The following is a 24,530-nucleotide window of genomic DNA, read 5'->3' on the forward strand; positions in this document are numbered from 1 at the left end:
ATATCACTGACTTGGAAAAACACCATTTCCAGTTTTCCATCTATTATTAACTAGGCCATCATATCTCTTAGAGGCCACAGTGATGAAGTGCTGCTGTGTAGCATAATCTGCCTCAGGGAGACCAAAACAGAAGATACAAACCTTTTAGCACAAGTGCCAGGTGTATCTGTGCACACAAACAAGTAATATGTAGCCTCGTGCTGTATGGCCACATGCCCAAAGTGTTATATTCACTTTTGTTTTGACTGAAGTATTTTCTTAGTTTAGACACATTTGATAACCAATGTATTAGTCTATACCAGTCCAAAAAATTGTAGTTATTTTTTAGTAAGTTAAATAAGAGATGTAATCAAAGAGTCTGAACAGGAAAGCAGCTCTGAATTCGTTTTTTTAATACCTAGCAAGGTCTGTAGCTTAGTAGTATCATAACTGAGTATATGGTGGTGGTGTTGTCTGCTAGGGTCTAATATAAATGGCATTAATTCCCTCATGAAGTCATATAAGAATTTTTGTACTTCCTCATACTATAAATAAATCCTCTAATTTTATTATGATGTTGACATAGTGATATGGACTCTGCTTCTTTTGACACTGTGAGGCATTTAGCAACGTGTTGCTTTGGTCTTTGTTGTGCTTGCTATTATTGAACAGATAGATTTTGCACTTTGCCTCTGCTAGTGGTCAAAAATACACCCTGGAGGCAGACTGCTGATATTCTAGTAAGCAATTAAGGCCACACAGTGCTGTGGGTGAAGAGGAACAGGACATTAACAGTTGCTCCTTGAAGTCTCGTGGAGAGGTTTAAAGTCGCACAAGAGCAGAAATGTCTAATACTGCCAGGGCTTTAATATTAAATCACATGGCCTTTCATTCAAACTTTACAACACTGTTACACTCTAAGTTTCTTATCTAATACAAATAAAAAACCACAATGGCCTAATCAGCATGAATCAGCATGAATGCAGAATTATAAACCAGACATTTTGGTTAACGGTAGTAACCATCTCACATACCCATTTATGTAGTCCCAAAGAGACCTGCTGGCCTACTGAGGTCTAAAATTAGACTACTGGCTGACACACACACAAACACACACAGACACGCACAGGCACGCCAGTCACATGTGTAAACATGATAGAACATGCATAGTGGATTTGTGGGTCAAAAAAGATGCAAAAATGAGTGTTAGTGAATGTCCTGTCACTTTGTGCTTCCTAAAAAACACTAATGGGCTAGCATATGTGGATATTTTATATAGTGTTAATGTAATTCAGACTCTAACATGCTTTAGTTCATTATTAATTATGGCACTGTGATCTTTTAATAGTGTCATAGTTGCATCCTTATTAAAAAAATTATAAAACAAATATCATTAAAAGAGTTAGGATCACAGTTAAAGAGGTGTTGTTACTGTAAACCTATACAAGTGATGCTATACTAAGAGTATTTTACAGAGTATTTTTTGAAAAAATGAAAACACATCGAGCCAGTATATTTCTAACTTCCTGTTCTACTCTATAGTATGTATAACTTTATTTTAGTGACCACACTTATGTCCCCCTCACACACAACAAACAGCAACAGCCTCAAGGTGTCTGCTGACAGCCAGCTGCTTCGTTTAAGGTTACAGCATGTCTACATTTCATGCACACACAGAGCTCTCAGTGACTTGTTATGTGTGGTGACAGGTGAGCTCAGTCAATGGTGCGATTACATGTAACAGAAAGAGATGCACATGCTTACTGTAGAGGCTAGATTGCAGTTATACAACAGTACTGAACATATTAGTCTCTCTCTCTCATGACCCGAGGGATTGCATAAGCAGCCATCTGAATATAGAATGACAGACAGTAATATGTGTTGTGCTCAAATCTAATTGGTCCAGACAAAATACATGAGCCCTGTGACCTCATTGTCTACATCTTTACCAGACTGTGTTAAATCAATGCCCTGTATAACCTATTCATAGAAAAGTCACCTTAACAAAAAGATGAATGTTATTTGAGAAATCCACGCGTATCTGAGCACAATCTGAGCCTCACTGATCACTCAGCCTTGTGGTGCAAGCCCAACACAGCCTTGTGGAAATGTAGGGGGAATAAATAAGAAAACTGATGGCAGTTAGGTTAGTTATCAAACCTACAGCTGTTTCTGTTGCCATATTCAGATTAGATGAGCTCCTTCTGAAAAGCTGCCTTTGGTCTTCATCAAACATGTCTGCCGTTACTCTGGCCACACCACTCTATCTTTTGTCTGTTCAGAGCACATTATTGCAAAAGACCTGGGGCCAGATGCAGAAAGCTCTGTTTATATTACCAACCAAAACTGTGTGTATACACTAAGGCAGATATGAGCATACACATTCATTTTTTTTTGTCATATTTATAGAGATGTGCCTATGCATTATCCAGTCCTCCTCACACAGAAAAAAAACCCCTTAATAAAAAGACGTTGAAAAGACATTGAAGAAAGCTTTGATGTCTGAAGAATGCTGAGATTAGGTTAAAAAGTTGAAGGTGAAAAGTCAGCTTCTGAGGCTGTTCAAAAGACATTTACAAAAAGACATCCTTTTACATCTAAATCCTTTAAAAGGTTTAAAAGTTATAAAGGGCGCTCTACTTCCACAGTGCCTCGGACAATCTACAGATTTGGTCACAAAAATAAACATAATTTGGTCAACTTTTAACAGGCTGCGTTTCAACCAAATGTAGATGTAAACCAGTGTCTTTTTAAAGGTAATTTAGTCCATGGGCAATGTCCATGGATACCTGGTGTTTGGGGTGGCCTTTTGTACACTTCTACCTAGTTATTTATCTACATTTGAAAACGTCATTTGCACTACTAGTTAGTAGACTATATGTTAAGTTTAACATCTAGTCTAAGTTAAGTTTATTTGTCAGTGTGTTTGTCTCTAAAAGTCAGGTTCTACTTTTTATGTGTTTTTTTTTCTTTTGACCAGATAGCAAATTTATGACTAATTAAACTATGAAAATACTAAGAATCCAGGTCAGTGCCATATCATGAGACTTTGGTAGACAATCAGGAGTCAAATGCAAGCCCAGTGTTTCTTTGTTTTTAAAGTCCTTTTGTATTAGGCTACCATGTTCTTCATGTACACCTTGTATTTCTCTTTTATCAGGTCATGGAAAGAACCACAAAGATGCAGCATCAGTGCGAGCCACACACCCAATCCCTGCTGCCTGTGGGATCTACTACTTTGAAGTCAAGATTGTCAGCAAAGGTCGAGATGGGTAAGCAGATGCAACTTTTAAAACCTTAGAGTTGGTGCCCTATGTTACCATGGTAACCTGACTTAGCCCCCCCCCCCACCCTCGGGTCATTCATAACATGTTCAGTGTGCCCACGCAAAAATAAAATTGCAGTAACTTTGTGTATTTCCTGTTAGTTTTTATTATATTCTGACTTTGAAGCTTAGGTCCATGAGTCACTGCACTGGCTGTTTTCTGAGGATATTATCAGAGGAGTAGGGTTTTATATATGTGTGTATATGTAAAACCCTGCCTCTTATTGTTTCATATTAAAGAAAAAAATATCCAACTTTAATAACTTGAAATAAATTACATGAATTTGATTTTTAATTAACATTTAAACATTTAATTTGATTGTCATAAAAATACTATTTTTATAACCATCATTTGTAGCACTGGTGCAAAATTTGTCAGTAACAATGTCTTTGTTCCACCTGTTAACTTGGTTGTGCGAAGTTTTTTCCACCTTGAGTCTGTATCAAAACAGCAGTCTTTATATCACTTATCGTATTACTGTCCAAATCCTTTGTCACAACAGAGAGAGTTACATCAGTGGAAAATTTTGGGGTGTTTTTGTTCATCTGCTGTACCAGTGAAAATAGTAGCCAGCCTTAAAAGTACAGTTTTAGTAATCATCACTGTCATCTAATGTGAGGGACTACACCTGAAAATTGTAGATCTGTGTTGCTTATAGTCAAGATATTCTTCTTAGTTGCCCTAGAATTACAATAATTGGGTGTCATTTCCAGAATTAGGAAATATGGAACGTTTTGAGCTCAGACTGCCTCTTCATCATGGCCCTGTGGGAATTGATTATTTAATCAGAACGCGCGCACACACACACACACACACACACACACACACACACACACACACACACACACACACACACAAGCCCGTTCAGCTGTCTTAGTGAGGACCTTCATTGACATAATGGTTTCCCTAGCACCTTACCCTAACCCTAACCATTACCCTAAACCTAACCATAACCTAATTGTAACCCTGACACTAAAACCACATTTTGAGCCTCAAAAAGGCCTTCAAACTTGTGAGGACTGGTGAGTGTGTCCTCACAAGTGACTGTTGGTTCTCACAAGTATAGTAGAATGCAGATTTCGATCCTCACAAAGATAGCTAGACAGGAACACACACACACACACACACAGTTTCAAATTGATACATTTTTTTTTAAAGTACTAAGAGAAGTCTATTTCACCAAGCGTATCCTCCTAGATAAACTGGGTCTGGAATTGTTTGCTTCAGTTTGACAGCTAGAATAGGTAACGTTGTGCACTGTTGCTGAAAAAGTTGCCACATGGAATTTAACAGCAAGAAAGTTCCTCCAGTTTAGTCCTGTTATTACAGGACTGTTATTACAGGACTCTTTGGAAGGACCTGAATGGCAAATTTACTTCTACATTATAAAACAGTCAAAGATGAACTCCATATGTAAATGAATATGCAAAGATCTTTATTGTCAAATGAGGCCATACCACACAAAAGAGAGTCATTGCCTTTCAGCTAATTCAGTGATTGCTGAGGTTGCTGATGAGTAAGTGTTAGGTTAGTCTCTGCAATTATTTTGCCATGTGGTTAAATGTCTGGCTTTCAGATTCTCTTTTGTGACTTGATTGGAGCTGAAACACCTCTCCATTTAAAAAATTCAAATTGCACAGTAAACACTCCCTATTTCCAGTTAAACAGCTAGGCATACAAAAGAAGTGATGCAAAATATGTTTGTATGGCTTTCATTTTTAGGCAGCTAGAAGCTGCATGATGTGTCATGGAATGCCACGGGAATAACATGTACTCTGTGTATACATTTCAAGTTACACCCATAAGCTAATAAGTCGTTTTGAAACTTAAAAATAAGCTCACATCTCGGGTCTCAGACAGTACTGAGAAAAAGCCCTAAATTCAAGAATTTGAATTCATTAGAATTTCGTAGAGATATCTTGATTGTAATTTTCTTGTCCAAGTCCGGATTCGTATTAGTGTAATCTGAAAATACTCATTTTTATGATTCTAGTTTTCTTTGTAAGAACTGACAGCATATACAAACTTTTCTTCAATGCGATTTCCAGAATAAAAGAAATTATTGAACTTTCCATGCAGTAAGTGTAATAAGTTACATTATCTTCTCTCACTGAGGCAACTTTGAAATATGAAGTGCTCTAACACTGGAAAGGGGATCAGATAATTAACTGAAAATGAGTTGCTGCTTATTTTACCAGATAACGGGATACTGGCTCTTTTACCTTTTTCGCTAACTTTAATAATTTTACTACCTTGACCCTTTGACTGCTAAGATGTGGATAGCTTTAGCTTGTTTTGTTGTTGTTGTTGTTTTCCACACTGGTACCCTATGGACTCTACTTTGGCAGATTTTGTGTCTTCATTGACAGTAAAGAGCCTTCATGCTAACAATATGTTAGCATGTGGCTGTAAGTGTGCATGACTATTTGCCTTGAGAAATCAGAGGGTCACCTCCTGATCACTGATATGAGCCAATTCCAGTCCCTGGGCGGTTGATTGGTGTATCTCTACAGTTTTGTTGGGCTGCAGCCTATAAGTCGATGATTTGACTCATCAACTGGATCAAAGCTTTTGTTTACAACTTTTTAAATCAATCTAAACTGGTTTAAGCAGAAATCACATGGACTTCAATGCTCTTTAATCCTTCAGTTTGAATGAGGTGGCGTCATGTGTAGCAGAACTAAGCTGTGGATCTGTAGCTTTGGGTTGCTTCAAGCTGCTTACACTGAAACTAAATAGAACTCCAACTTTTTATTCGCTGCCGTAGATGTAGATGAATTAAATCACTTTTACTGAAATGCTCTAGTGTAGCAGTTAGCCAATTGAATGACATAATGAAAATATTCTGAGAGAGTTCAGTGGTTTGTTTTGCAATTCACCATGAAAAGTCAGAGAATTTGGTGTTACAGTGACTCTTTAGCCTGTTGCATTTCATGTTTTTTCTTTATTTTTATGACTATTTACATTGTAGCTTCTCACTGAAGGCATTATAATGTAGTAAACCAAAAAAAAACTCAATGTGAAATAACTCAAAACATGTTTGATATTGTAGAGTCTTCTAAGTAGCGATCCTTTGCTTTGATTGCTGTTTTGCACACTCTTGGCATTTTGTTGATCAGCTTCATAAGGTAGTCAGCTGAAATGGTTTTCCAACAGTCTTGAAGGAGTTCCCAGAGATGCTGAGCATTTATTGACCCCTTTGCCTTCACTCCATCTCATCCCAAACTATCAGACCACAAAGGTCTGATTTGCACAGTCTCCTCTGAACAGTTGATGTAGAGATGAGTCTGCTACTCGAACTCTGTGTGGAAATTATCTGGGCTCTAATCTAAGGTGCTGTTAACTTGTGATTTCTGAGGCTGGTGACTCTGATGAATTTATCCTCAGCAGCAGAGGTGACTCTTGGTCTTCCTTTCCTGGGATGGTCCTCATGTGAGCCAATTTTGTCGTAGCACTTTTTGGTTTTTGTGACTGCACTTGGGCACACGTTTGTCTTTTAGCAGTTTTCCAAACTGACTGACCTTCAGTTCTTAAAGTAATAATGGCCTGTGGTTTCTGTTTTTTTAAATACCTTATTTTTGGCCTTTTTCGGCTTTATTGTACAGAGCAGTGAAGAGTGATGGGAAAGCAGAGGGAGAGAGAGAAAGGGGAAGACCTGTGGTAAAGGGCCGCGGGTCAGACTCGAACCTGGGCCAGATGCTTTCCGCCATGCAGCACCGCTCATCCCTGTGAGCTGAACTGGCACCTGTCCTTTACTTAGCTGATTGGTTGTTGCCATAAAATGTATTGTAACAGTTGTCAGATAGGTTGGTACATAGCTGACAACCCTGACTTCTGCACAACACAACTGATGGTCCGAAGCCCATTATTATGAAATTCCGCAAAGAAACCTTGGCAAGGCACACCTGTGAAGTGAAACCATTTCAGGCATAACTGCATCATGAAGCTCATTGAGAAAAGGCCAAGGGTTTGCAGTGCTGTCAACAAAGCAAAGGGTGGCTACTTCCAGAAATCTAAAATATAACACGTTTATTATCATTTTTTTCTTTTTCTTTGCTACATGCTTCATATATTTGACTGGTAGTCTATGTATATTCAAATGTTTATTATCATAAATATCATTAAAAGTTGTTGTGGGTCATTTAATTAAAAAAAAAATATTGCGCATATTTTATAGCATGAATATTGCAGTGAACCATTGGTACCATGCCTAGAGTGGCAAGCTATACCACTGCAGAAACTTAAGGCTAACCTATTTTGCGTGAACATAAAATTGAACACTAATAATTAAATGAAAGAAGTGAAGAATATCTGTCAGAGGTAAAGGAAACAGCATTGGTAAAATAAGTATAAATAGAGCCACCGTAAAAGACTACTTTGTGTTATTTGAGTTGCTTCAATGGCTTAGTCACTGGTTACTGGTTTCATCATCACTGGTTATTACAAAACCTTTCTTAGCCATATACTAGTGGAATTATTAAACTCTCTTTGGAAAAAGCTTTTTTGGTTTTAAAAAAAAGTGCTGCTGACTTTGTGCAGATTGGCCACATTAATCTAGAAAGCAGAGAGAGGATTAATTAACATGGACACTCAACTGGTTTAATTTGACTGAAAAATGATTGTAGAGCACTGACTAAGAATAATCTTGTTTTTATTTGGATTTCTCTCTTCAGATGTTTTATTTGTTGTAGGTCGTTGTGCTGCTGCAAATTTGATTAAAATTTATGTCTACGTATTTCTTTTTCATTATTATTTCATTACTGTGATAAGTCATATTAATAGATTTGCATGTTAGCCCTAGCGGCTGTGTGTGTGTGTGTGTGTGTGTGTGTGTGAGAGAGTGCATCAGTCTTTTTGTTCATAGCTTTGGTGATGAAATATTTCTGCATCTGTTGGCTGGAGTGTCAAAGTTCTGTTCAGATATTTTTGTTCTCATCTTTTGAAGATGAAACCCGCTGATGTATTCCTTTAGTCTTTTTCATTATATATTCCAACGCTAGATAACAGTCAAATCAATGCAGACATAAGTGAGAGCTGAATAACTTTGGTGATCTCTTAATTTTTTATATTGTGCCAACATCAGGTGCATTTTAAGTTTACCTGCTATTATTGTTGAGCACAAAAGCTTGCTATGACAAAGTCCAGCATCACAGAGATGCTAGCATGTCTAGCTGTGTTCACACATGCCCTGCAGCCCTGAGTTTTTGTAGACTTGACTGATGTGTCTTTTACTCCTCTTACTTTGTAAATGTAACTTATTTGAAAAGCATGGAACATTTGAATAAGACCAACCACGTGGCCCAAAGCAGGCATTTATTACTGATCTTTATGTTATTACTACTTTGTAATATGCCAAATGCATTCAAGTGGCAATAATGCTGACTTGTTCAAATGAGTAAAAAGATTTTTTGCTGTCATTTTAAGCCGGTCTACATGAAAATGATGCAGACCAACTGCTTATCCTTGTTTGCCACTTTGGATGTTTCAGCTCATGGACTCAGTAAATCACAATGACTAGTCAGAAGAATCTGAAGACACTCTACTCCTGCCAACCCTCATGAGTATATGAGCATCAGCTCAGAATTTGCAAAGCTAGCTGGATTAAAGATGTGAGAAGAAGCTGATCCGAGTGTTTAAATGTGCTGGACGCTCAGTAATGACATGTAAATCTAATTTTTTTGTCTCTTGTTGTGTGCAGATACATGGGCATTGGCCTGTCTGCTCAGGGAGTCAACATGAACAGACTGCCTGGTGAGTACAACTTGAATAATGTCATTGTATTATAACCAGTAGGAGGCTGAAAAGATAGACTTTTTTTTTTATTTTTTTTTTTAGATATACTGATGAATATATTATAGTCAAGGTAGCACAGTGGTGCAGTGGCTAGCAAGAAGATGCAAGGTTTGAATATCCTGCTCTGAAATTGTCTTTATTTCAAAGGCATGAATGTTAGGTTGATTGATTGATGAGTCTAAATTGGCAGAAGATGTAGTGGTGTGTGTGTGGTTGTCTGTCTCTTTACTTTAGCGATGGACCAACAACCTGTCCAGAGTGTACTCTGCTTTTCACCTTGAGACGGCTGGGATGTGTCCCAGCTAAGATGCATAACCAGTTAGGAAAATGGATGGATGAATGTTATAGTGGGCGTATAGCTGTCAGAATATCTAATGAAAAGATGGTAGGCCTACAATTTGGGGTCTGTGTTAGGAGTAGTTAGCAAAATAGGGTTAAATAAGGATTCCCTAGTTTACTCAACAACTCATGGTATGGCAAGAGCGTCATCATGCCATTGTTCACCAACAACATTGGCTTGCTGATCTGATGCCAGCATTTCTGCCACTTAGCAGTCAGAGTGGACGGGTGCTTTGGCTGGCTGGGAAGATGAACATCCTGCGTCACTCTTTTTTTGTTCCATTTTGATTACACACAGCACAGTACACTCAATACAATGAAGCAGCTACAGAGGGGCTTTCCAAAACCTTGAACCTTTCTAATTACTTACTGGCGAACAGCCTTAACCCCCAGCCCTTACAGGCTTAGATTACAATCAAAGACTGACACTGTTTACTTTAGCCTTGTTGCTATTTTCTCATGTATATTGCAAACCCTGGTAAAGAGTTCATTATTAGGAGATTGAGATATTTTTAGAGTTAAAGTAGCAGTGGGGATAATGTGGATGCATGTGTGGAGGGAATATACTAAAGGTGGATGAAAGGGATGAAGAAGAAATTGATTTTTGAGGATAAATCAGAAGCTGGAAAAGTACCAACATTTCTGAGATGCAGGAATGAAAACCGGTGGAGATGATGATGCTCAGGGTTTCTGCCGTAATTAGATGCAGTTTGTCTGACGGCTGCAGTAGAGAACATGTCAGGACATGTTACTGAGCTGTCATACAGATCAGTGACAGATGACGTGGACTTATTGCACCCTCGTGGTGATCCACCTATTACTTTGTAATGACAGATTGCTCGGTTTGTATTTTATGTAGAGTTTATTTTTGGTCCAGAGCCTTAGCCAACACCCAGTGAAATTACTACTATATGCAAAGATTTCAATGACTGTGTTTTGTGTCAATCTAAGGGTGTCCTCATAGGCAGTTTCACCTTACATCATGTATTATGGGGCTTTCAGATAATAAAGAAACTGCAGTGATTGGACCCTTTTTAAAAACATTTAAAAAAAACAATTGTACCCATCTTGCATTTGGTTTAGCTCAGTTACCTCTCAGTTAAATCTAGTTCTTCAAGCATAGACAGTACCATTGTACTCACGGCAAACACAGAAATCCCCCCTGCTGGTTACTCAGAAGAATGCAGGTTTAAAGCATTTGCATGTTGGCTTCACTTTTTCGACACAGAAGATGGGTAGATGGCCATAGTTTGCATGGAACATGCCGACTTGTCTGGCCAACTACCTGCCAAGCCGCAGTGGAAGTTTAAAAAGTGCAATGCAAACCAGAAACAGAGAATGCTTACCTTCAGAGTAAAAGTTGTGCCTTACCACTGCAACCAACACATTCCAAAATGTACAGCTTTTACTTTGAAAGTGAATGGTTACCCCAACCACAAGAAGGCTTTCATTGATTGATAGCCAACAACTTCCAGTAGCCACTTGCCAACCAGTTAGTGAATACACATTTTTCTCTACTGTGAATGCTGAGCTCATAAACTGGTCTCTAGGCCTGTGTGACTGGAGCCTATTCTGTCTGTGACTTCAGTGCAGTGGTTATATTGTTACGGTGATGACATGTCACGTAATGTACATTTCTGGTCAGCCCACAATGAAAATCATCATTACTCACTGAATTTTCCACCAGTTTTCACCTAGCTTAGTATTTATTTCTATCAAGAAGAATTCGATTCCTACAATAAAGATGAATAAAGTTGTGGAGAATTACACTTGCAGCTTTAATGAAATCAGTTGTTTATAAAAATCTCCTACTCAACAAATCAGTTGTCTTACACTTCTGCTAACTTTGTTTACGTGTGTGAACAGCTCAGACAGCGGTCACTTCTATAATTCTGAGAACAAAGGTGCTGCTATAAAGATTTAATAAGAAACAAGCCTTTGTCTGCTAACACATAAACATTTTATTGTCTAAATGCTGTACATAGACAGTGGGCAATGCATTCATATGGGAGGTCAACATATCAGTTTTATTCCTTGTCCTCCACTTTTCCACTGATTATTTTGTATTGTTTTGTTTTATCTGGACGTGTGTTAATGGTCCAGCAACCTCTGGTGACACAGGGGGAAACATAGTGGCCACTTAGCTGCCGATAACCTCACTTAAGCCCCTTCCCTCTCCCCAACCAGTGAGAACATGTATGTGCTTCCACCAATCATATCCTGTGGTTTTCAGGGCCCGTGTGGGGCTATTTGCTTATTGAATGGTTAAGATCTGTGCGGTGGCTGAGGTTTGTGGAATGCTGTGGAGGCTGGTGGCAGCCAGTTCAGCAGAGTCTAGATGCACACATACACAAAGATCCCTCATTCTCCTCTCTTCTTGATTCGCATGTGTTAGACGTCACACAAAGGCCCGGAACAATGTGGAAAAGCGTTGCATGGATGGATGCTTTTTTCACAACTGGTTACAGATCAGTTATGAAAGTATCTTTTGTAACTAGGATTTTACTACAGATGGTGTGTTGCCCTGGTACACAGATTACTGATGATTGCCTTAACTCGGACTAACTCGGCGTATTTGTGTGCCAGTGTGTGTTTGTCCCAAACTGTGGAGATTTATCTCTGTGTGTCCTGGGCTTCACTGATTGCATCTCTCAGTGTTTATGTTTGTTCCCACTCATCCGTGCATCTGTGCACACTTTCACAGCATGCTGCACATGTTGTGTGTGTGCTGGTGAAGTGTATAATGTTCTATATGTGCTGTGAGTTTATATGTATGGTGATTGTGAAGGTGTCTTTGTGCAAAGATGTGTTTCTGTTATTTTAATTTTGAATGGAGATAATATTAGACATTCCGGTTATTATAATGCAATAGAACTGAGCCCACGAACTGCAGCATCCAAAATGATCAAACTGCTAAATTAACACTTATTTGTCAAATACTGAATATGACATCCTTAATCAAGGGAGCAATTATTGCAAGGTTGTTGTATTTAACTTTTCTAGTTTTTGCTAGTAATGGCAAAAAACACCCGAATCAGACCTGTGAAATTGAAAATCTTGCACTCAGAAATTCTTCTTGAGTTAAAGCTCTGAAGTGTTATATAAGTTCCCTGTGAGGTGGAATTACCATCATAAATCATAAGATTCAAAACTAAGTTTTGAAAGCTATGGTTTTGAAATTGCTATGCTGAATAGCACACTTTCCTGTTTTCATTTATCCTGTTAAAACTCTGTCTGATGGGGTGACCTGATGGTTAATTGTCTAGGGCACACACCACTTTCTAAAAAATGCTCTCAGCAGCTGACTCTCTGCTCAACCTTTGCTGCATGACTTTGCCCTGTCTGCTTTACAAAAAACACTTTTCTAGTCTGTCTCTGCTGCATCTCTTTAATGAAAGGCAAAGTGCTAAAAAAAATCTTAAAAAAAGAAAACCTGTCAGATGTACCAGAGTTCAAAGCTGAAACTGAAGATTCAAGCATCTCTGAAAAGTCAGTTAAAAGAGCGAGTATTTCATGCTTGTAAAGTTTCAGATCTTTGAAGATGCATCTTTATAGAACTGCAAATATTCTAAGTTAGGGATTTTCTATTTTCAGAGGAGAGAAATTTTAACCAGGGCCAGAGGAAAAGCCCAAGAAATTTAATAAATATATGTTTGTCAATTGGTTTCTTCTTTTTTTAAAAACAAAATTCTTAACTGCTCAGAAATGAAAGTAAAACCAGTCTTGTGTAGGTATTACTTGTGTCCTCACTGCCGGCAGGAGCTACCTTGGGTCATGTGGTTCTGTGGTTTTCTTTACATCACAACTGTGGATGTTCATTTTTTATGGGATCTGGAACCACACATAAATGATATTATTTTCTTGTTTTAATGTAAAATATAAATTTTTATAAAATTATTGGATTTGAAATAAATTTTGTAAAAGGTGAGTTCAGATTTTACTCGAGTAAGTAAAAAACTGGGGCACTGTGTAAAATGTTAATAAAAACAGAATAAAAAATAAAAAAAATTATATCAAATGTTTAATGATACCAACACATCCTTAAAAACTTTGGACGGGGCTTTGTTTTCCACTGTGTAGCATCCCCTCTCCTTTTAACAACAGTCCGTACACATTAACTGAGGAGATCAGCTGCTGGACTGAAGATCTGGACTGTAAACATGCCAATTTTTCACCTGGACTCTTCTACTATGAATCCAGTATGTGGCTTAGCATTGTCTTGCTGAATTATGAAATACCTTTCCTAAAAAAAAAACATTTTTAGATGGGAGCGCATGTTTCTTTAAAACCTGTATATATCTTTCAGCATTGATGTCTTTCCACATGTGCAAGCTGCCAATTCCATAGTCAGTAATGCATTTCGTCACAGTCAGATATAAGTTTTGACCTTAGTGCTGGTAACAAGTTGGTAATGGTCATTTTTCTATTTAATCAGAAAACATGGCATTCATGTTTCCAAAAATCCAAATTTAGTTTTTTCCACTCGTCTTTACATCTGTGAAATTCATGCCAATGCTCTATTACACACCATCATTTTACTGGCCTCTTGCCAGCTAGCATAGTTAGTTGCCCAGGTGCCCCCTTTTGGGGGGACATGTTGCTGCTATCATTTTCAAAACAACCTAATATTTTTCATGAAATAATAAGATATCTCTGTTTAATTTTTCAGATGTGTTATAGGTTTATGAGATCTGCAATTTACTGCATTCTTTTTATTTACATCTTACACAGCATCCCTTTTTTTTTTTTTTTTTTTGGAATTATGGTTATACATCAAAAATGTAATAAAGTACTGTCCTTGTGTATGTGTTTGTGCGTCCTGTGATAGTACAATGTTCTCCACTGCTGACCTCTGTGCCTGATCCTGCTGTGGAGGCCTGCCCATTTCATTAGCATGTTGGAGCAGCGAGCCTGGCTTTAGAGGCAATATCCCTGTCAGCAGATTAATCTAATACCTCACCACGTGCACACACACACACACACACACACACACGCACACGCGTGTATATACACTTATGCACAAAAAACACATGGAGGGACAGAGGACAATATGTGCTGTGTAAGTTGAAAGAAATACCCCAAAGCACAGGATACAGATACAAAGATGCATGTCCAGCTGAGCCTTGTACTTTATGACATGCTCACAGACACACATGTGCACATACAAGTACGCATCTAATATCTCGGCTCACCCATGACCTACTTTTCCTAACCCTGCTTTGCTTTTTGGCAACAACATGTAAGCTGCAAGTGAGGAGAAACACAACAGAGCTGAAGCTGAACACAGTCCGGTTCAGGTCACTTTCAGGGTGCTCAGTTCACGTTGAGCCATTCATGCAAAACTTAAGGTTTCATTGAGTTAAAGTCAAGGTCTGATTTTGTGAAGTTTACCGGTTTCCCCTTGTGCTATAGAAGAATACTTCCATATAACTTTAGATCAAATCTGTGCGATTAACCAGACAGCTGATATGAATTCACTCGGGCAAAGAGGCGGTGATCTATGTAACTTTCTCGCTCAGACAGTATGAGACTGCATTTTAGCTTTGGAAGAGATAGAGAAATTAATAACAGATCAATACTAGTATCATTTTATTTGTCTTAGACAGGCAGGATAATATAGACATGTCATCCTATATGGTCGTTTTACATCCTCTCAAGGAGCGGTATAGAATTATTTAGGTTAGACTGTACTGTATGGTGGTTGCATCTTGCAGTCTGTAGCACTCCATACTGTGCCAAGCTGTGTGTAAAGCATATACTTTTATTTTGAAGGGTCATACGGGTTGTTATTGCCTTGGATTATTGGCTTTGCTGGTCACACTTTTGTCGGTTATACTGTACCACTTTATTTTATTGGTGTTTACTTGTGTAATGATTCCAAACAACACGTAAAACATAAAAACAAGAAAAATTTTAATAGGAATGTACTGAAGCACATTTTCAGCAAGTTGTCCGGTAGCACACTAGGTTAACTAGTGCAGAGCTTCCCAAATTGTGGGGCCCTCCCCCTAGGGGGGGCGGGTATGAAAAGGGGAAAACAAAAACGCTTGGACATTGCTAGCACGAGGCGCCCACTCAAACGCAAAGCAGGAGATGAAGCATCGCTGAATATGTTTCCAAACCAACTTCATTCTAAGCCAAAGCCTAGAAAATATGGTGAAGCATATCTTCCCTTTGGTTTTACCTGCACAAGTGCCGAGGTAGGTCTCCCCTGCAGAATTGTGTTTCCCTTCGTGGGGAGCACGCGCTGGGCTCTGCACATCACGGACAAACAGTATCCCACATTCTTGATTTTTAGTTCACACACACTTGTTGTAATGACTAACTACTCCTGTCATTTTGGAGATGTTAGCTCTTTATACAGTAAAGTTACAGTGGGATACAAATAACATCAGGTCGTTCCTGCCACGATTTGTTCCCTTGGTTCAAATCACGGACAAACAGTATCCCACAGTTGTTTAAGTTTTTCTACCCATTTTGCACAGAGAGGCATTTTTTTGAAAAATGCATTGATAGCAATGTTGAATATTATAACACAGGAAAAAAACAACTGCACGTAAAATAATTACACCGTGATGCCTCTGCCTTTCTAAATGGAGGGACAGTAACAGAAACAGCTGCGTTTTCAAAAATACCCGTGTAGGTGTGGACGTAGCGTAAAAGAGTGAGTAGTTTATTTTATTACTACCTGTAATTTATTGCAGGTTACTTGTATTTGCTTAATTGTTTACTAAATTTTTGAGGGGGGAGGCGAACATTTTTCTTGTAAAACAAAGGGGGACCTCGCAAAAAAGTTTGGGAACCGCTGAACTAGTGCAAATTTATCATCTAATAATTCTTATTGAATAGTTAGTACAGCTGATAACTGATGTGCATTGACAACATCATCCATGGTAGGATCAATTGCACTCTTAAAAATTTCCCTCAAAAGGGGAAACTCATCAAAGCAATCTTCTAATAAATAAAGTCATACAACCGTAGTTACTACCTTCAGACCACATCTGTGAAGCATCTGTTTTTATGTTTATTTTTCAAAATAGAAATGCTGATCTCCAACGTCTTCATTCTGAATTGTGGACTGGGCTGTGCCACTTCTCTTTCTATTATCCTGGTTGTGAATGAAGTAGAACAAACCACTGTATGAAATCTTCAGGTTTTCTTGGGCAATTTCCTATAGGGAATACCCATTATTTCTTAAAACAAGTCTGATTGATTTAAACAAAAAGCTGCTTTTTTAGGAGCATTTTAAGACTGTAATCAAATTGTAGTTTTATCATGAAAAACTTGCATTAAGTTAGATTTAAAAGACTTTTCAGACTGATCCCAAACTTTTTTAAGCAATATTTTAACTGCAAGAACTTTGCTGGTAAAGTGGGATCCACGGTGTATTAGAGATAAATGGGAAAGAGTATTTTTGAACAGGGCAGCTGTAGCAAGACAGGAACTAAATGGAGTGTCTTAGAAAGATGCAAGTCATAACACAGGTGCTTTAATACTAGTTGTAGATATTCATCTATACAACTGTCACGCTGGAGGCTGTTTTGAGAAAAGTGAATGTTTGACAATTACAAAATAAACAGATGACATATGGGTAGCGTTAACATTGATAATAGGTTACGAAATACACAAGAAGCCTGTGGTGCTGTATTTGGCTACACACGAGAGCTGAGGAAAGCTACCTTGTCTTAGTAACAACAGAAGAGGCAGACTTGAGCAAAGTGGGAGTAACTGTCTGGACATTACTGATGAAATAAATGATGTGGAAAGACACACAAAAAAGTGGACTCCCTAGAAAAACCATTGCAGTTGCAATTTAAAAACTATTACATGTGTAATAGTAATAATAGTTTTTAATAAAAGTTTCTGTAAAGTGTCCTTCACATATACTTTTTAGTGTTTCTTCTTGAATATTCTGAAAAACTGTGGAATATAGATTTACAGAAGTCTATGAGGTCAGCTGTAGACACACTAAAACATTTGGTTGCATGCCTGGGGTAAAGGATCCTCCCAAGTGGTCCCACGATGAGCCTAGAAGGCATAAGATGTGTCTTTTTGTGGTCCATAACAATGTATGTCAGCAACTGCTAGTCAATTTTACTTTAAACCATCTTGTACTTAATATTTGATTCAGGATTAACTTTTTCATTCTGTTATTTGGCACTATTATTTTTAGTGTGGTTACATTAGCCTCAACTGTAAATGCACTGCTAATTAGCAAATGTTAGGTTTCTAATTCAGAAGCCTAAGATGCTAAATGTCTATAAATGTAGTTTGAAGCTTGTGGACATAGCTATAACTGTTGATGCTGTGTCACAAGCACATATTGCTTAATCCAAAGGGCTCTCAAGTCCAAATGAATCAGTTAATTGGAATGTGACCAACTGGTATTTTATTTCACTGGAAACATTATTTCACAATGGTAAAACAAGAGTGTATAAGAGGGATTAGGGATCAGTCATGCCTGTGTTTTCATACCACAACAAGCTGTATTGACTGTCTTCCCCATCCCTAGGACTCAAGTAGATGGCTTTTCTTTGTAAGTTTCTTAGCATGTTATTAGGAAATTTCTTGGGATGCACTGATACATGGGTCAAATATCAGTAATGGCTGATATTAGCCTTATTGACTGATATCAGCGTATAAGATGGTATTTACCGATAACAAAGGCAGATACATATCTGTTGTGTTAAATTTTCAGACTTTGTTGACTTGATACAAAGGATAAAAAAAAAAATCTTCAAAAATAAAGAAAGTGAAAAATAACATTGGTTTCAGCTTTGGCTGTTGTTTTAAGCACTGTTATCAGCCTGGAATTTAACACTCTGCTTATCTGTAGAAATTACAGATCTGTAAAGACTTAAAAAATATCAACAAATATAGAATTTATTGCACTGTATGCTAAGTTCTTACTCATTTGCCTTAATAAGCTACCAGTGACTCACCTTTGTTGTATACACATGCATCACTACCAGCAGGAACAAGAAATTGGTTTATGTAATTAGTACATCATGAGATCTTCCTCTCTTCCCCTGGTGCCCTTTAGTCTTCTGGTGCAGCCTCCTGTGCTGCTGTTCCTGTTGGCAGTGACTCACCAGTTTCTTTACACAGACAAAGTCCTCCTGCTGGCCATCCAGGAGGATGGCCTGCAGACTCAGAAAGTGTCAGTTTTTATGAGCCGCCTTGTAGGCAGCGGCAGTCAGATGGGAAAATTTGAGTTGCTGAAGTCAATGAGTAACTGTCTTCCTTCCTGTTAGCAGTGACCTCAAGCAAGCCACTTCACCCCAGCTGCTTATACTTTTCATACTGAGCTGCTCCCAATTTATGCGTGCAGCAGTAAGACTGTGTGTTTGTCACCGAGGTTTTGATTACTGACACGTTTTTCACATGGTTGAAGTATGAGATGCAAGAACTAATCCTAATCCTTGTCCTATTTTAGGATGGGACAAGCACTCATACGGTTACCATGGAGATGACGGACACTCCTTCTGCTCCTCCGGGACCGGCCAACCATACGGGCCGACATTCACCACGGGTGATGTAATTGGCTGCTGCGTCAACCTCATTAACAACACTTGCTTTTACACCAAAAATGGCATCAGTTTAGGTTGGTGTACATGTTAAGATCCTTTTATTTTAAATTAATTGATAGAATGTCATTTAGCATCAACTGGAACCAATGTGTGTGTGAACGTTCTTAACTCTAACTGGGTTTGTCTTTCTGTCCTTTAGGTGTTGCCTTCACAGACCTACCCGTAAGTATTCATTATAGCCATGTTTTCCCATCATAACCCTTCAGCACTTTCCTTTTATTAATAAGCCCAATTTTAATAATTTTTGTTTCGTGTAAGTGATATCAACTGTGCAGCGGCCCATCTAATTGCAGTTTATTTTGCCATTTGGGGTCAGAAACACTTTCTGTGTTTTTGGATCCAGTGGCTGATATGACTGGAATGTTTCAAAAAGGGAAAAAAAAAACATTTTACTGGAGAGATTGGTTTAAACTAGACTACAGTCTCCACAGTTCAAAGTAGCTGTACATGCAGAAACCAAACAGCATCTAACCCAAGCAGCCTTCATCTGAGTGCTGATGTTAGTTTCATATCCTGTTAGTGGGTTGTTTTTTTGTTTTTTGCAAAAACCAACAAACAGCTGTTTATCCAGTGACTCTTGTCTATTATGGAACCCGAGGTATTCCATAACAAAAGTGCTTTTGATGACATTTGATTTTGGGACAACCCAAAATCAAGTTTATGTATTTTTACCCATCTAGATCGTTTTGGTGTGGGTTACTCAGTTAGCAAGTTTTTAATTTTGTAGAACAAATTTGCCCTTTGTGGTCTTTAATGCACAAAAATACATTTGGGGAACTCTGCATTAATATGTCTTTTCAAAAACTGTGATCAAGTTACATCAAAAGTCCACAGACTTTGTTTTGAGCAGTTTCATGTAAGAACTATTTCGATTGTTTACAGCCACTAAAATACAGACGTGTGCAGCTAGTTAGCATTAAAGCTCCGCCTAAGAGAGACACCATCAGTGTTTCTATCCTGTCACAATTTAACTGCCATGAACAGCTCATCACACATCACAGAGTTGGTGGGTATACACCCAATTCCAAAACAGATGGGACGCAGTGTAAAATGCAAATAAATATGAAATGTAGTAAATTGAAAATCATATAAACCCATATTTTATTCACAACACAACACTTAAAACATGTGAAATGTTTAAATTGACAAAATGCACCATTTTGAACACCTCTCAAAAAGTTTGACAGGGCCATGTTCCACTGCGTGGCATCCCTTCTTCTTTTAACAACAGTCTGAAAACTGAGGAGGAATATTGTCCCAATCTTGTCTGATGTAGATATGCTATAAAATAGAGGAAAATATGATAAATTCCCCTTCAGGCTTTGTTTTTTGAAGCGTTTGATGCAGCGCTGTAATGTATTAATTTTTTAAAATAATATGTAAATATTATTGTTGCTTAGTGCCAAATCAGTTCTGTTTACTATTTTACGTTTCTACCAGCCCAACCTGTACCCCACTGTGGGGCTTCAGACCCCCGGTGAGATCGTAGACGCCAACTTTGGCCAGCAGCCATTTGTCTTCGACATTGAGGACTACATGAGCGAATGGCGGGCCAAGATCCACGGCATGATCGCTCGCTTTCCCATAGGCGAGCGGCTGGGGGAGTGGCAGGCCGTCCTACAGAAGTAAGATTCAGCTCCAACACCTTGACACACACACACACACACACACACACACACACACACACACACACACACACACACACACACTATAATACTTTATCTCAAAGCCATAAAAATGACAGCAGCAATGTTGTGCAGGATGGTGGTAGAAAAAATATTGGAAAAATACCAGTAGCATATCTACAGTGGAGGAGGACCAGTGGATAAAAACATATTGTAATATTTCCTTTTAAGAGAGCTCGTCTCTCTGGAGCCATTAGCACTTTTAATGATATCATGTAATATTTCCCCTCAGCTGAGTTCATATTTAACAGGAAGTACCCAGAAAGTTGTTTTCTTCTTGAAAACAAAATAAAATGTTTCTTATTCTGACAATGAATAACGAATCAGCCCACTAAGTTTTGTGTGTGCATATCTTATTTCTTTAACCATAGAGCTCCACTGTTATTCTAAAACTTTTAAATACACACCACGGAGCCACACTGATATCACTGAATATTTCTTTGGCACGTCATCCTACGTACATTCTCCTTCTTCTGCAAAAAAAAAAAAAAATCCCACTAGAGAAACAATCTCTAAAACACCTTTTTCCCCCTATTTTATTGATATTTGCTAAAAGCAATGCTGGCCGGCGGTTTTATTACATTTCTAAACCTGTATGAAACAGTGAAAATACTACATGTGTGTGTAAATATTTATCTAGACTCTGGACAGATGTTCTCAAGCTGTATGCCACAGTCACAAAGTTTTAAAGACACCTAAACTATTCTGTCCATATTCACATTGCCTTTCTTGGTGTAAACATTGTACAGATGAAATATTTCTAATTTGATATTTTCAGAGAAAGATAAATGTGATATAAAAATCTTAAAGTTAGTGAGGAGGAATCAGAAGGAAGATTTTTTTTATTATATACCTTGTTTTTTCCTAGTATGGTGTCCAGCTACTTGGTGCACCATGGGTACTGTGCCACTGCAACAGCCTTTGCCAGAGCTACAGAGACCATGATACAAGAGGACCAGACATCTATAAAGAACAGACAGAGTGAGTGCACAAAGCAGTGTGTGCTCAAAGGGAATCATTAGATTTTTCTCTATTATATTAGAGGGTGTGGGGTGTTACTTGTCTCTGTTGATGTATTGGCCTCTTTCAAATGTTTGTTTTGAAAGCTTGAATTCTCCAGATGTTGAGTATATTGTAAAAACCATTCTGCTTTTCATCTAATAGGAATACAGAAGCTAGTGCTGGCAGGGCGGGTTGGTGAGGCCATAGAAGCAACTCAGCAGCTTTATCCCGGCCTGTTAGAACGCAACCCTAATCTACTATTCATGTTGAAGTAAGTCTGCTGTAAAGGGTGGGTTCAAAGGCATGCATGCATTTGCCGCCACAGCTATTATGGATGTAAAATCTGCTTGATATTTAAATAGCTTATTGTCCGGTGAATACCAGTAACACTGATATAAACTGGCCTCTAGGTGTCGCCAGTTTGTGGAGATGGTGAACGGTACAGACAGTGAGGTTCGCTGCTTGACTATTCGCTCCCCAAAGTCCCAGGACAGTTACCCCGGCTCACCGTGCCTCAGCCCCCACCACGGAGCCAGCAACACACACCTGCACACCGGAGGTACATCACACAAACAGGACTGGCTTTCCGTCTACCTTTAAGTTTATTTATAGGTCTTTGTTTCCTCTCCTACTTTACTCACTACCAGGTTCAGACAGCCCCACCTGTAGTAACGGGGTGACTCCCCCGAACAAGTCAAAGAGCCACAGCAGCAGCGGCAGCATCAAATACCCCAGCGCGTCCTCCTCTGCCTCTTCCTCCTCCTCCTCCTCCCCTTCATCCATCAACTACTCTGAGTCCAATTCCTCCGATTCCACCAAGAGCCAGCCGCACAGCGCCAACAGCACCCAGGAAACCAGGTGAGAAGCCCTGACAGCTTGTTTTACAGCTGATACGTGTAGACCTGGAGTCTGTACTGTGGTGCAAGTTGAGCATGCCTAGGATATCTTTCCCTTATCTCATTTCACTTACCCTAACTTTTGGAATCCAGCTAAGTGGTTATCAACTCGATAATTCAGGGATACCAAATCTAGCTGCAAGTTTACTTACATGCAAGTCAAAGTCAAACACTTTAAGTTCTTTGACTTGAAAAACATGATATTAATTTAAGCACATTTAAATCCAAGAAAGAAAGGAGGCAAGAATGTGCGTTTATAGCCTTATCATAATCACAGCTCTGTCATTAGGAAACAGGAAGATTGGACTGTAATTACAGCTGTGTATTCCATTAAATTAACTTGTTGCTGGGGCACCCAACAGCTTGCTTGTTAAGGCTGTCATTACACCTTAAAAAACTTAATGTGCTATTTAAATGAACAGTGGCTTGTAAAACACTGTCAGTCTTATTCTTTCAGCTACAACCCTTTAAACGGTCTGAGAGCAAGTACAGAACAAATATGAAAGCATAATTCAAACCATTAGGTAAGCTTACTTGCAAATGTTATATAAGGTCAACAAGTAAAAGGCTTAGCCGCCCTGTTTGACGACTGCAGCGCTTGCAGAAAAATTAAATCGCTTGCAGCTAGGAGGAGGAAAAAGCAAAGACCTAAGAATCTATATTTCTTATTAATGTTCATCAGAGAAACACAGACATTAGAAAATCTCTAGAAAGTATAGACTATGTGCATAACATTGTCTGGGGGATCATCTTGGAATGGTGATGTTATTTTCTAGAGATTAACTGGTCAGTATGCACTTGTTTAGAGTTGTTGTTCTTGAATGTAACCTAGTCTGAAGCAGGTTAGGTGTGCAGCTGGATTAAAAATGGCAATGATAAGAAGTGAACCAACCCAAACCCAAGGTTAAAGTTATGAGTGATGCAGGTTGTATTATGTTTGCTCTGCTGACAGTTGATCGTTCAGTGATGGCAGGGGATGTTTCCCTTCATTATTTAATTTTAGGCATAAATATAAGAGATAGATAACATAAGCTAATAAAGGTGTTAATGGGTGCAGAATATTTGTTCAGATGCTCCAAATGAGGTGTTTGGCACTTAGTAAAGATCGCATGTTTTCTAAATAGTTCATTATTGTGATACTACCCAGGCCTAAAATGTTCCTTAATATTGTCTTTTACACTCTGTGTGTGTGTGTGTGTGTGTGTGTGTGTGTGTGAGCAGTGACAGTGAGATGGAGATCGAAGCAGAGCACTACACCAACGGCGTTGTTGAGGGCTCCTCGGCGCGGATCATGAACGGAACATACAAACATGAAGAAATCCTTCAGCCAGACGACAACAGCATTGGCAATGGAGTCACAGGTACACGAAGAACACACATTCAGTCACACTCCTGAAAATGTCTTGGTCTTTACACTGCTTCTAGCCTTTATATTTCCTCTTGCTTTAGACTTGATCCACCTTTCTTTAGGATGTTTTTACAGTGTGTTTGTGTGTGTTTCTCCACCAGATGAGGTTTGTAGTCACAGCAGACAGCTTTGTGGTGGGAACCAAGCAGCCACAGAGAGGATGATCCAGTTTGGACGGGAGCTGCAGGCGCTCAACGAACAGCTGTGTCAGGAGTACGGCAAGAATACCACACACAAGAAAATGTTACAGGTACACACACATTCCACTGCACATGGGCTCGAGCTCAACAAACAGCTACAATGCCAAAAAACAGATGTGATGCAAGGAGTGGGCTTAGGAGATTTGTTTCTGCTGGCACCAGTTAAAGTCCTGGTTATAGTATTCTGTGCACGCTGCAGAAATTGGACGGACTTATGATTTAGGATGTGCTGTTGTAAAACAGATAAAGTCAAAGTTATTTCTGACAAGCAGTAGTTTCCAATGTACAGGAAGATCCTAAATCAGTCTTTAT

At 38.7% G+C, this 24,530-nt stretch overlaps 1 protein-coding gene across 1 annotated transcript in view; it reads left to right on the forward strand.

Annotated features, from left to right (window-relative positions):
• The window catches only part of ranbp10 (RAN binding protein 10), a 38,343-nt gene that overhangs the window by 7,016 nt on the left and 6,797 nt on the right, over positions 1–24,530 (forward strand). Inside the window, exons 2-12 of the mRNA XM_040035250.1 lie at positions 3,140–3,251; positions 9,004–9,056; positions 18,874–19,041; positions 19,167–19,189; positions 20,468–20,652; positions 21,581–21,693; positions 21,877–21,985; positions 22,125–22,273; positions 22,362–22,572; positions 23,832–23,971; positions 24,120–24,268. Coding sequence (XP_039891184.1) covers positions 3,140–3,251; positions 9,004–9,056; positions 18,874–19,041; positions 19,167–19,189; positions 20,468–20,652; positions 21,581–21,693; positions 21,877–21,985; positions 22,125–22,273; positions 22,362–22,572; positions 23,832–23,971; positions 24,120–24,268 — 1,412 coding nt within the window. The remainder of the gene's footprint in view (positions 1–3,139; positions 3,252–9,003; positions 9,057–18,873; positions 19,042–19,166; positions 19,190–20,467; positions 20,653–21,580; positions 21,694–21,876; positions 21,986–22,124; positions 22,274–22,361; positions 22,573–23,831; positions 23,972–24,119; positions 24,269–24,530) is intronic.

This window comes from Simochromis diagramma, unplaced genomic scaffold, assembly GCF_900408965.1.
Source record: "Simochromis diagramma unplaced genomic scaffold, fSimDia1.1 OVJJ01000333.1, whole genome shotgun sequence".
In the NCBI taxonomy this organism is placed as follows: domain Eukaryota; kingdom Metazoa; phylum Chordata; class Actinopteri; order Cichliformes; family Cichlidae; genus Simochromis; species Simochromis diagramma.